We start from the raw sequence: 14,476 nt of genomic DNA on the forward strand, positions 1-14,476 counted from the left end.
GCAATAGCAACACAACTTTCCCCCAATGGCTCTCCACCCCCACTTGTTGTGCTTAACTCTGTTGCTGTGTTGGGTTGTGTATCGAGAAAGTTCAACGCCAAGCCAGACGATGTTTCTCATCCCTTTTAAACACTGAATCAACAGGCTACACAATCCTCAGCTTTTCCCTTTGGCTTTTCCGACAACCCCTTCACTATCGCGACCCCAAACTCACCCTCCGACTCTCTAGTCATCATCATCATCATCGATTTATCATTGCTCTATATCCCACACATGTACTCACTCACCCTTATTACGAAATCGATTTCTTCCCATCAAAGGCAATGCCGGTCTAAAGCTCACTTTTTTTTTATTTTTATCTCAACTCCTGACCGAGTTGGAATTTTCCGAGCTCAATCAGTGTTGAAAATTAATAAACTTAAAGAGTTAAGGGTAATTGGCTATTAATTAGTAAATTGGCTCGTGTAGAAATTAAATTAATGTTTTAAATAATAAATTACTAATAATGATTGCAATATTTTAAATTATTTTTAAATTAAGACCGCTGGAGTCTTACAAAGCTATTAATCATTCATATAAAAAGAATATGGAGATTATTTTAACTGCATAACAAATTAATATCAACGAACTCGTATTCAAAAATAATTTTGCTTTTCAAATATTAACGTATGGAAAAATACACGACGTTATCTTTGTATTCCATCAATTATTAAGTTAAATTATTTGTATGCCATCTACGGATTAAGATTCAAGTGATTAATGAGTCGGTAAAATTGAAAATACTTTGAGTTACATTAGTGTAAAAAAATTTAAACACAGTGGGAATTTTAAATATTTCATTGAATAAATTTATTGCAAGTAATAAAACTCTATAATTCTATTTAATCGTGAATTATTTTCGCGCGTGATCAGACTCAATGTTATAAAAAAAAAGCTGTACATATATGAGTAAAAAGGTCCATTCAATGAATCTTTTCTATCAATTTAATTTTAAAAAATCAAGAATTATTTAGTCTTTAAGTTCGCTCCTTTTTTTTTTAATTTTTAAAAAAAAAGGACGGCCAAAATTCTATTTTTTTTTTTTTTTTTTTTTTTTTTTTTTTTTTTTTTTTTTCAAATTTCGTAACTCAAAATTCAAATAAAAAATTATTTTTTTAATTTTTGCTGCCAATAAATTGATTAGAAAAAAAAAAATATGATTAAAAAAAAGTATAAAACGTCAACTTGTAAATACGAGTGAGAAAGTTTTAATGTTTTCGACTGTACGGTAGATTTACATTTATAGGGGATGGATTTAAAGGAAAAGAAGAAGGAATAAGAGAAAAGGAAAGAGAAATATATCCCAAAGGATCTTTAACTCCTGTGCAGGTGGTCTCCACAGTAGTTGGGTAATAGTCAATTGGTATGCAAGTAACGCAGCCATTCATCTCCCGATCTCGAGCAGTCGTCCCAGACGACCTACCCGGATATAAATTAGCTTTTGTTTAGCATTCAATGCAACAGACCTTTATATAATTTTATCTTTTCCCATTTCTCCGTAGACTTTATTTTAAATCCGTATCTGTCGGTACTAATGCAGTTATGTCTTTGATTTTATGTCATGCAATATCAGTTTATAAAATTTATTTAATGGGATAGAAGACCTAATTAATATAAATAATTAAGTATTTATTGCAGGACTTGTGGTTAAGATAATTAGGGCCGCTGTGCAAAGTAATAATGGAGGATAATTTAAATGATAAAGGTACAGAAATATTGGAAACGGTCTTGGATAAATGTCAAAAGACATACACAGAGAAAGAGTAAGAGGACAGGAGAGATAGGGCGGGAGAGGTGAATTTCGGAAAGCTCTGGATAAGCATAATAATTAATAAATGCTAAAATGCATTAGCATGCGACGTAAGAGAGAAAATTGGACGTGGATAGAGTTGAGTAGTTAGCTTGCGCTCAACTCTACCCCGTAGGAATTATAAAATAATAAAGAGAAAATTACGTAATGCGAGGATCAGATGAGAATTAGAGGACAATGAGAACAAGGCTAACTCGGCGGTGGTTTTCGTTTGAGAAAGAGAGAAAGAAAGGGTAAGAATGAGAGAGTCGGAAAATACTGCGGGTTGTTAGTCGACATAAGAGGGTTGATATCAGCCCGGGAGTTGAGGGACTGAGGTCGAGGACCAGACGTCTTAATGTCTACTAAGTCTGTAACCCGGCTTTTGCTGTATTCCCAAATTTTATGTGTCAGATTCAAAATTTTTTGCTTATTTTATTTTCAACATTCTTTACATTTTTTTATAATCCATCATCAGGTTAAAATTTATCAGTTCATTAAATACTTAATATATAATTATTTTTAAATTTTACTCACTCATACTTACTACAATTTTTTCACTCTGTTTCTGTTACTGTCCTCGAAAATAGTTTTTTGAATATTATAAATATCAATAGCGATATTTTTTTAGTCATATATATTGAGTCGCTATATCACAATACCAAGTTAGTATTTAATTCTAAGAATCGATCCTATGGATCATAAACGTTGCGGAAAAAAAAATAATATGAGTACTGATACAATAGTCAGCATTTTCAAATGTCTAAGTAGTTATTTTACATATGAGTGAAGTCATCATAGTGAAATTAAGACTACAAGTAATACAATATATATACATATATATAGCAGACAAGACTGATTTGTTATGTGTCATGTCTCATGTCATAATACACAGAGGAGTTGGTATATAAATATATAAATATATATAGTTAGCTAACGAAAACGTGATGCTTCTATTATAATATGCCACGCAAGCATTTGTCACAAAATATTAAAGATTTAACTCATGTATGTATGTATATATATACATAAATACATATATGTATTGTCGATCGTGAGAGCATGTATAAACATTGGCTGATTATTCATACCATATCTACTTAACTGGCAATAGTCTAAACTTAGCTTTAATATATTTATGCATATAAAAATATTTTGTTATTTTATAAAAACAATTATTGGTCATATTTACATCATCACCCAGGAAATACTGAAATAATATTGGTATTATTGGAGTAATAAATAATTTATTGAATGACATGTCCATTAAGAAGGAAATAAAATGAGGTTTTTAAAAGAAAATTAATTAATTACTACCTGTGTGAATAAACTAAAGTTTTTGTTGTGGAATTAAAGTGTGAAATTGTTGCACTGAAAATTGGTATGCAAAGCTCGTGAGAATAGCGAACATTTAACCGGTGCTTTATGGACTCTAAACCTCGAAATAGGTCGTTACGAGGTGATTTAATAGACAACAGATATTTCAAAGTACTTAAATAAACTAAACATCTCTGTTAAATGCTTGTTAGAATAAATATAAATAAATATTATCTATAATTAGGGGCAGACTGGACGAAATCAAGTATCAAAAAAATTTTATTTATAAAAATCATCAATTTTTACCTTAGACATTATTTATGACCAATACCTGATGCCCGTCATTTAATTTCGTTATTTTTTTTTAAATTTATTTGTCAAATTTCCTGAAAATAAAAAAAAATTTCTATGGCTACCCCATTTTGCTTGAAAATTTTTTTAAAGGCAACTGAAAATTAGTCTTATTTTTTTTTTTTTTTAATTTTACTTACTCAGGATAAAAAAAATGAATTTTTCAAAATTTCATTATTTAAATTTTTGTTTAAACTTACACTGGATCGAATATGGCCGCGCGGATTAAGCTGCCAAGATGTTTGTTGAAAATGTTCTTTACCCCAAGATCCAGAATCGAATGGACTTTCCCCAATGTGCCCCTGTAACATAAAAAATGTCCCATTAATTAAAACGTAAATAAAAATAAATACTATTTTTGTAATAAAATAAAATGAATATAATAAAATAATAATAATAATAAAAGAATGTAAGGAAGGAAGAGTCATTGTATACTTTCATAAATTTACGAGTTCCACAGCGATTCTTTAGCTCGAATTTTTTTTATAATATATTCGTGAGGGCGAGCATGGGCTTCTTACCTCAGGACTCCCTTCTTCTCCTCCTAACTCAACTAATTCCATCTCACTCTTTATTTTTTTCTCATTCCCTCTTTCTCTCGACTTTACACCCCATAAGCCTTATTTTTCTTTTAACTTAACTTCTAACCTAGAATATCTCCGTAGGTTCGTAAATCATCCAGTATAATGAGAACACTTCGTCTTTCCCAATGCTCTCCTCTTGCAGACGCACTTGACTTGCAACTTTTTTAAAATAATTATTCCTTGCGTTCCCATTAATACACAGAACTATTTTTTTCTCTTACAATATGAGTCTATATAAGCGACTCGCTAATTTTAATATTAAATATATATCACTATTTTTTAGTTCATTGATACAAAGAAACGAGCAATATCAAAGTTTGTTAAAATATAAGTAGTGTAAAGTAGCATAAACTTTCATAAAACAGTTTGAAACAACAGTTTAATAATAATAATAAAAAACTTATTCTTTGTTTTATACGTTAATAGTTAATACACATCTAACAATAGATGTAACGTTTTGTATTCATATATGATATGATATCCGTTTATATATATATATTTATACCGACCTAATCGATCGCGTGTAATCGATACTTTTTCTAGTTCCACACTATTCCGTAGCGATTAAAATAAACAGTCGTAAAGGTAAATAATGTGCTAGAGATATATAGATAGATAGATATATATATATAGATATATATGGATAAATTATAAGAGAAGGATATGAAATATGTCAGTTTGCTTCTGAATATCTTTCTATAAATATATTGGGTATGCGAATATATCGTACGAATTTTTCGGAACAGATCGAATATTGATACTCGATTCAAAATTCGAATGATTCATCAGTTTTCAGATTATTTATAGTTTATAAGTTTTCAAATCAGTTGTAAACTTATGAACTATGCAAACTTTTTTTTATCATTTACTACACATGAGTTCGAATCGAATAATCGAATTTAAATCGATTAATTAGAAAATTAGTATATTTGTAAGTTTAATCGAATAATTTAAATTTCTGAATTTAAAGATGTTTGATTCGAGTAATATTCACATACCCCTAAAATATATAAGTATATATATATATAGAAATGTGTAAAGAAAACTAGAGAGGGCAATCGTATATTGTGACTCTTTAATTTGCATGTGAGAGCATAGCGTGCAGCTGGACATACAACACTTTTTAACTCTTACATTTATATACATATATATTTATATGTTTGTATGACGAAAGTAGGGATGGCTGAATAGTAAGACAAAGAAAGAATATATATAGAAATACAAATAAAACTCAGGAGGCAAACAAAACATGCAAACAACACCATGTTGAGTACTGACAAACTTTTACTTCACTTGCAAACGGACAACAGCGACTACAACAACGTGTAGTGTGATAACCGATGCGCAAAATCCTTCTAACATAAATATTGTTTTGTCTACAATGACAAATGAGAAATAAACATCTTCTTTGTTTCATACCTTGCTCAGCAAACGGAAATACTAATTATTATTTTCTCTTTAATGATATCTTTATTAAATTTTTCAGATATTAAATAATAAATATTTATCATTATCAAGATAAACTATTATTTTGTTAGTGGATATTTTATATCTTTGTATATCAGGTGCATGTGAAAATTTTCATAAATTATAAAATCATAGAAAAAATTTCTATGACAAGGGTAATTTTTATAAGACGTCTTAAATGAGCGACCTAAAAAGGCCATTTGAGGCGCAATATAAAATTAGCTTTCAAAATTTTTTTTACAATTGAGTTGCAATTTCCCTTTGATAAATTTATTTAACTAAATTTTAAAAAAAAGTCAGAGAATTCAAATTTTGGCTCTTTCTGTATTTTTAAATTTTTTTCGCGGGTTTATTTGGTTTCACATGAAATTTTTTTTTTTTTAATGGTCAGTAGGATCAGTACCATTTGTCGCCAGTGCTCTATTTTTGAACCATCAATATTTTATTTTAATTTATGAAAAAGTATAAAAAATAAATTTCATTCTAATGCAGTAAAAAAATTAATTATTTCATTGCGTACATTACAAATTATTTTGCTAAAATTTTTTAAGTGGCCAAAACTGGCCCTAAAGTGGCCAAAACTGGCCCTAAAGTGGCCACAAATGGTACTTCTACCCCATTTTTTTTTTACATGTTCAATAATTAGATAATTTAATTGAGAAGTTTGTTGGTTCATATCGATCTATTGAAAAGTAGTAGAAGTAATAAATAATCAATTGAAGAATAGTATGAGTTGATAAAAATTAAATGAGATATTTCAAGCGTATTCGTAGATTGGTTTTAGTAATTTAAATCATTAATAAATGGTATACAAAAGCTCAACCGAAGCTTATCAATTTTCACGTTTACCGTAAGTAAATAATGACTGGGATAACATTGATCATAATTTACTCTATGCAGCGTACACTCTATTTACTCAGTTATATAAAATAACTTTCTCCCCTTTCTTTTATTACATATTTTAAAAATTATATTTTTCGCTCAGTAAATATGAAAAGTTGTTAAATTTTTTTTTCTCTGATTGCGGTTTGTATCTCAATTTATATTGAGATTTTTTCGACATCACGTCGCTTCTTATACACACAAGGGGGCGTTTAAAATTCTTAACGTCAACCGTAAAAAGTGTGAGAAAGTAATTTTTTACCCTTAGTGTGTATACTTTTCAAGATTGTAATTGGCAACATCTATCGAATTTTTTTATACAATAAATCAAAAATATTTATCCGTTCGTAAATTTTCTTCAATAATTTTTTTTTCTATAAAATATTTAAAATTTTCGTCACCAAAAATAAATTGCACACACGTGTCTTGTATTATTTTTATTATGAAATAATTACAGCGGAATTAAAATTTGTTTTTTAAAATAACTAATAAAAATTTAAAATAGCTAAAAAAAATAACAAAAAATGATTGACGTTTGTACCTATACTGAGAAAGGGTTACACAGGAAATCTGGAGCCACACGCAGCTGTGAGTGACGCTGTGATTACATGTGCGGTGTTTGTCGACGGGATTTACAGATGCTGCACTAAAGTAAAGCGAGGCGTAAACGTCCCGATAAACAATATAAAAGCTTCCAAGCACGTTCATGACAACACGTTTGTATTATACGTATGGACAACAGAATAATAACAATAACAATAACGAGCTAAAAAAATAAACTGTTGCAACTCAACGGAAGTTTTTGCTTTAAAGTTTTCTATCGATATTAATTATTTATTTTTTTTTTGCTAAACAATAGTAGTATATATACATATATAAATGTACTGTACAATTGCACTTACTGTAAAATATCGGGAGTGAATTTGGAATGATTACGGATTTTATTTAAATCCCTCTTTTAATTCACTCTCTCATAGTCCCGGGGTAAAAAAAAAATATTTCCAATTTCTTTTGGATTTAAAATTCAAGTATAAGACAGCAAATTATTCTTTTAATTTCTATTAAATATTTAGGGTTATTAAAAAAAATAAAATAAATTATTCATTAAATAATTAATTAAAATTTCCATTGAATAATTATGAATAAGGTGTCTCGGTCGGCTTTGAGCTTATGAATAAAGATATTTAATAAATTAAGCATGTAATTATCGATTTAATGTGCAGGGTGTTTAGTTGAAGAGGTCAGATGACTAACAATTATTTAAAAAAAAAAAAAAAAAAAAAAAAAAAAGATAAAATTTCCTCTTAACGTATTCTCGAAGTAAATTTAATTTAATTTATTTACTTTGTTTATTTACTCAGTATTTTTTATTATTTTTTTATAGCACAGCATCGAGTTGTGTCTCGGTAAATAGTGTAGCGTAGGTAAAGAGAGAGAGAGAGAGAGTGAGTAAAAAAAGATTGAGAATTAAGTGAGGGACGAGCAGAGGAGAGAGTACAGTAAAGCAAATGTAATGTGGTCGAAGGCGGCTCGATGTAGCCTCTAAAAATAAATGTGTTGTTTATTCACAAGTAAACCGGATGCCCGTGTTTGCTTTAGAGCAAATTGTTTTGTTCAGTTTTGTATGGTTGTATAGAGAAACTAAACATTTACGCGAGAAGAAATACTTATACTAAACTATACGTAATATTACACATTAGTTATCTTTCAATTCCATAATTTATCAATTTAAAAAAAAAAAACCTTTTTTTTTAATTATTTATACTTTTCTGGACATGAATAATGTATATATTTTTAAAATTAATAACACTTGAATAAATATTTTATTTTTTTTTTAAATCTGCACCTGCTTTAAACTAGATACTGTTAGTATTAAATATATAACAGTTTTTTATTACAATTTTAATAAATATTTTTATTATAAAATATTAAATATCAAATATATATACTACACTTTTATAAAACATCAGATATTTGCCCTTACAAATGCATTTAAATGGAAAAATGGGGCAAATGGTCACTAAAAAAAAAAATTGTCACATGATTTTTCTTCTTTACTTCAATTTTTTTTTTAGCCCCTCAATAAGTATTTGGTGTCAGTATTACCGACAAAAAATGTTGGGGCAAAATTGACCTACCAAAAACAATTTTTTAAATTACAAAAATTTTTTTAATTCTTATGACCTATATTAAAAAAAAGGTTTTTTTTTTAAATTTACCGCCAAAAAAAAATGTCAAAAAATATATACTACATATTTTGATAAACATGTAATAAAATAAAAAAATGAATCTATCAAATAATTAAATTAAAATGATTTAATAAAAGCGAAATTAAAAAGTCGACAATGAAAATGAAAAAAAGAGAAAAATATTAGATTACTAAAGAGTAATCAGTCTAATTTAGTTAAGAGGTTCAGAGTAACTACTAAGCTAGGTATCTTAGCTAGACTAGCCATTCTACTCAGCTCTGGTTGTGATTTCGAGGTGACTGAAGTAAAGGGTGTGTTGCACGAGTGTACGCGAGAAGGATCTTGCTCTTAATCTTGATTTAATCCTTGACAAGCACTTAAGCGTTCCCTTAACTCCCATTAAATTGTTCTCTTACTTAACTGACGACACAAAATCACACGCTTAACCCTTCCATCCACACAACACACAACTAACACACGCGCATTAACAACTCTCATAATTAAATTATTTAAATAAAATTATTATTTTTATTCCGCTGAAAAATAAATCGTCAGATAAATTTTTTTAACCTGATTTACGATTTAAGTAATCGAAAGTGATTACTGTATTTTACAAAGGACTAAAGTTAAAATCTCTTGTGTACTACGATAAGTTTTTATAAAAAAAAAAATATAATAAAAGAAAAAATATATAATAATAAAATAAAATTGTCGAGGGGTGGAAAAAGTAGCGAAAAAGTTTTTTTTATTTATGCGCAAAGGGCAAAGACAGGAGAGGAGAGGAGAAGAGAAGAGAATAAGAGTAGAGGGATGGAAGAAGTAGGAGCTGCTGCTACTGCTGCTGCCTAGTGGCTTCAAGTATCATATTTAATTTTTATTATATCAGTTGTGTGCATTGGAGGGGCGGAATATGAAAGCCAGGCTATATCCAGGGTGGGGGCGATAAGGGCCCAGGCTGAGGGATGAGTGTACAAGTGTGGCAGGGGTTAAGGGGGTGACTTGGCGGACAAAAACTACGCGGTATATATATAAACGACGACTGCAAATGCGGGGTGTATGTAAATATAACGTGATACATTGGACACTCGCTTATAAACACCCCATTTTTATTCCTGCCACGTCTTTCGCCACCCCCTTATAAACTCTATACTCTTCTTCTTGCATATTCTTACGTGAGCTACCTATTATTTCTTTTTCTTTATACACTCGGTACATCGTTTGTTTCGAATTATTTTTATTGCTCTCCATTAGTTTTTTAATCATTATTTTTAACTTTCCGCTTAGAAATCGAAGATTTTCGAAAATTTCGGGAAGTTATAGTTTTCACCCCGATTTTCGAAAATCGATTTTTCATCAGATGTTGACGTTTTGAGGTCCTAGGAAGTCATTCTGTTCGAGTTACCAGAGAGAAAACTTAGAAAAATTTTTGTCCTTTACTTTTATGTGCCAGCGATATTTCAGAAGATTTGTCTGAAGCTTCTACAGAAAATACACAGCACGTGATATTATAGAAGTTTTCTCTGAATCCTAGAGAAATCCTAGACTCATTCTAGAGAAAAGGAAAACATAGGAGAATTTTTTGTATCACAAAAATGTTTTCGAGCTCAAGGAGGTGGAAAACAGCGGGAAATTTCAGGGCTGGCCCGCAGGGTCAACCGATAGACAGATTTTTTTTCATAAATTTTATTGTCAATAACTTTTGCTGTAATTATAATTTTTTTTTTTTCAAATAATTCAGAAGAAAAAATTTTCTAAGACGGACATAAATTTCATTGACTATTTTTAGCACTTGAAGCAAACATCAAAATCCAGCAAAAAAGAAATACTCAATAAAATTTGCTAATTCACTTTCGAAAATAAATATTTTAGTTATTTGAAATAAAAAAAGTCAGTGACGCGAAGATATAAAGTTCTATTGGTATTCCATGTAAATTCGACCGATGTCAAATTGAATTTGGATATGGCTTACACACAATCGGCAACTCTCAGCCTCGTGTATCATTGATTGACGCTGATTCGGGTGTCCTTTTTACTTATTTTATTTTTCTTCAAACTCCATCTCATGTCATATATTTACATTTATATCTACATCTACATCTATATCTATATACTAAATTTTATTATATGTAACCCGAAAAATTTATTTTCGCACGAATAATATTCACGGTATGGTCATCGAGGTCACGTGTCTAGGCCTCTTCAAATATAACTCACCATTTTTGTTTCTTTTGGTTATTTTTTATTTGCCTGGACTTTATACGGTTGACAAAATTCAGCTCTTTTGCCAAATTCCGAGCATTCAAATTCCGCAAATAAAACTCTTTGACTCAAGAAAATATTTATCATCTCCAATCTTACGAGCTAATATTTTATCACTAAAATTAACAAAATATATTACAGATAAATTCCAATATTTATTATTAATATCGATAATATATATTGTAAAGAAATATATACAATAGAGGGTGTGTATGAATGTGGGTGTGGGTGTGTGTATTAGCATTTTTTTGTTGTTTAAAACTGAAATATAGTTTATGAGGGGTGAGTATCGTAAAGAGAGTGCCCGAGTGCGTCGTCGGGACGTGCCTTCAACCGAGAAGGCACTGATCTCCAAATAAGTGGGGCCGCTCTCTTCTGAATACAAAATATCCTTCTTCTATACCACTATATATATTTATATATACAAACTTAAAAGCGTGTATGCGATATTATAACATTTCCAAAGGACTTCCGAAGGACATTGAAAACTTCAGATAAGACACCTTTCATTCGTTTTATCAAAATATATTCAACTGAATCGGTCGTTTGTCAAAAAATTCTAACAATAATTCTAACAGAAATCAAAATTTCAACGAATGTTCAAATTATTTTTTTTTAACCCTCCAAAATTTTTTGGAAAATTTCTTTTATGGAAATTGAAATAAAATTTTTTCAAATATTTTTCATACATTTTGATTTAAATAAATATTAAAAATAATTTTTTTTTAATTTCCCTATAATCCCAATTTTTTAAAAAATCCTCTTATTTATAAAAATTACATGTTGGGTATCAAATCAAGACTAATATTCAAATTTAATTACTTCCGTAACAGAAAAAAAAATTAACACTTTTTGAAGTAGAGAATTTTTCCAAAAGACTTGTTGATACCCCCATGACCTCCAAACATCTAACAGAAACCTCACGGTCAAGATCGTCGGCTATGAAATCCTACAGAAAATCGATAGAAAATCTCGACTCAGGGCTCCGGGTTGGGAAAAAAATTTTCCTTATAAATACAATAACTTTTAACAATCTATAAAACCGCAGTACTTTTCCTTAATCCTCCTGACTGAAAAAACAAATCAAATACTAAGAAGCTTAAGGGCAGTTTACCCAAGCAATTGCTGTTATTATTTGTAGATCAGACAGCACGAAAGACTGGCAAATATCTAATTGTCGTAACGACCGCGATATGCAGCAGCGCGCCATCTGGCTCGTCGTGTTTAAAACGCGAGCAACCCCTTATACAGAGAATAACTTTAAATGCCAAACTCGTTGAATGCTAACCGACTTACTATGCTACAGCCTCAACACAGCAAACCTCCCAGAAGCAACCCTAGTCCTAGCCCTAGCAGTCTGCTGATAGGAAACTTTAACCGAAGCAAGTCTTGGGCATGTGCTGAGGTTTTGCTTAGATTTCTCAGTACACTACAACACCCACCATCTAATATACCCACTACTATACACTACTTCCATTCGCCCATGTGTCCCTGGCTAAAATCTGTGAGGTACACAATCGCTTTCGACGGTCTACTAATACCCGTACCAATTACAAACACTGGCGGCTTTCTTGCATTCCCCATACAACCATCTCGGTTTAAACTAAATACTAAATACTAACGATACATTTATATATACACAAAACATTAGACATTATGTTACTGCAGAGTCTACACCCTCTCTACCTACAACTAGACTACAAACTCTCACTTTATTTGCCATTAAATAATATTTGTTTAATTTATTTTATTTAAATGAAATTGTCTAGTTCATATAAAAATATACCACTGATTTAAAAACTCTGTATGATAAAATAGTTTCTGAGCATGCAATTCGACTATACAATCATCGAGAGCTTTTAAGACTTGAAACAGAGATTGTTGAATAGAACCTAATAAACAATGTGAGGATATATATGAAAATATATGTGTGTTTTCGTGGTTGCAGGTCGAGACAGCTGGAAATTCCCGAGGTGTACAGAGAACACGAACAAGTACAAGTAAATCCGGGAACATGCGCACCGAGATATAATACAGGTAAGTGTATACTCTTATCAACAGTAACCACCCCGTGGGCCACACCCTCTCGTTTCTTGTATTACATTTACACGATCACTTTAATTTTAATTCAAGGATACTTCTGTTTTCTTGCTTATTCAATAATCAGGCAGGCTATTATTTTTAATCAGTTTAGAAATTTTTTAATTACCAAAAAAAATTTTCACTTTGTTGATTTTTTTTAAAATTACAGTAACTTTGACCCCACGGAAATGATCTCCTTAAAAATATATTTTATTTTTGACAAATTTCGTAATCTTCGGATTCTAAGACGTCTAATTACGGTATGGGAAAAATTTTTTAATTTATTTTTTTATTTGAATGAAAGTGATAAATTTTCGATAATGAAAAAAAATTATGAATTAAAGTAAAAAAAATTAATGAAATAATATTATAAATAAATTGCAAAGTATTCAAACCACATGAGAGTACAAAAAATATATAAAAAAAGGAAAGCATGTATAACACTTAGTCATGAATTTAATTGTACAAACCCAAAGTCTAGTGAGAAAAGATACATTCGTATATAAATTTCGGGTTTGTTCAGAGACAAGGGATCCCTTGTAGACTATTGCTCGGCGGTCATGGAGTTTTCATCGCTGTGGTTAGTTTGGGATCGCAACTATCCATACGTAAACTCGTCTACAAAAGTACTAACAACAATATATTTTTTGTCGCCCTCTTAACCCTCCACCCTCGCGCCCCAATTACAAACACACTTAACAATACAGTCTGTAGTCAACAGTCTGATAATTTTCCTACACGACCTTTTAGTAAAGACTCGACAGCTTTTTTATTTTGGCAGCGTGTCTGAGTAGAAAAAAAATAAACTTAAAACTTGAGCTCCCGAATGTTTTTTAGTCATAAAAAAAAGAAGCGATTGACGAAACATAGATAAAGTCAGGAAACGTATTTTTCCAGTGTTCTATCAATTTAAATCCCGGTTTTTTATTTTCTTCGACAGCTACACCCAGAAATACGTGCACCCTTTAGCCCAAAGGGTTTTTAAAAGTATACCAAGTATATACAAGTATACTAGGGGGTATAAAAGTCGGAGGGGGATGGTGTTAACGTTGGAACGAACGAATTTAGCAAGTTTTGCCCGGTACAGCTTACGTAGTAGTAGTAGTAGTAGTAGTAGTCGTAGTAGTAGTTGTAGTAGTGGTTGGTACGTCTCTCCCTACTTCTCGTTACCCCGTGTTTTAATGAGACTCTTTTCTACTCGTCTCGAGCTAAATGCTGTTGCCAAACCTCGTTTCGGCGATACCGATCAGAGCGGTGCCAACCCTTTCTCTCCCGCTTTATTATTCTTTCTCGCTTCTTTTTTCCTGCACAGGATTTTTTATCTTTTTCCTTCTTACTGGCACCTATCTTGCGTTATATATCCTTAACTTATAGTACTCTTTACTCTTTATTATCGTCAGCAGACGGACAAGCCAACGTCTCGTCTCGTACCTCCGTACTCTTGGTTCCGTTTTTCATTCTCGTGGCAAGTTCCGGCATCAAGTTTTGCACAACTTTAAGTTTTCAACCATCTAACT

General features: G+C 30.6%; 1 protein-coding gene across 11 annotated transcripts in view; it reads right to left on the reverse strand.

Annotated features, from left to right (window-relative positions):
* LOC103577124 (forkhead box protein P1) overlaps positions 1 to 14,476 on the reverse strand; it is a 149,348-nt gene that overhangs the window by 83,177 nt on the left and 51,695 nt on the right. For all 11 annotated transcript variants that reach the window (XM_008557636.3, XM_008557635.3, XM_008557634.3 and 8 more), the window contains one exon: positions 3,697 to 3,798. In XM_008557636.3, the coding sequence (XP_008555858.1) occupies positions 3,697 to 3,798 (102 nt within the window). The remainder of the gene's footprint in view (positions 1 to 3,696; positions 3,799 to 14,476) is intronic.

This window comes from Microplitis demolitor, chromosome 5, assembly GCF_026212275.2.
Source record: "Microplitis demolitor isolate Queensland-Clemson2020A chromosome 5, iyMicDemo2.1a, whole genome shotgun sequence".
Lineage (NCBI taxonomy): Eukaryota > Metazoa > Arthropoda > Insecta > Hymenoptera > Braconidae > Microplitis > Microplitis demolitor.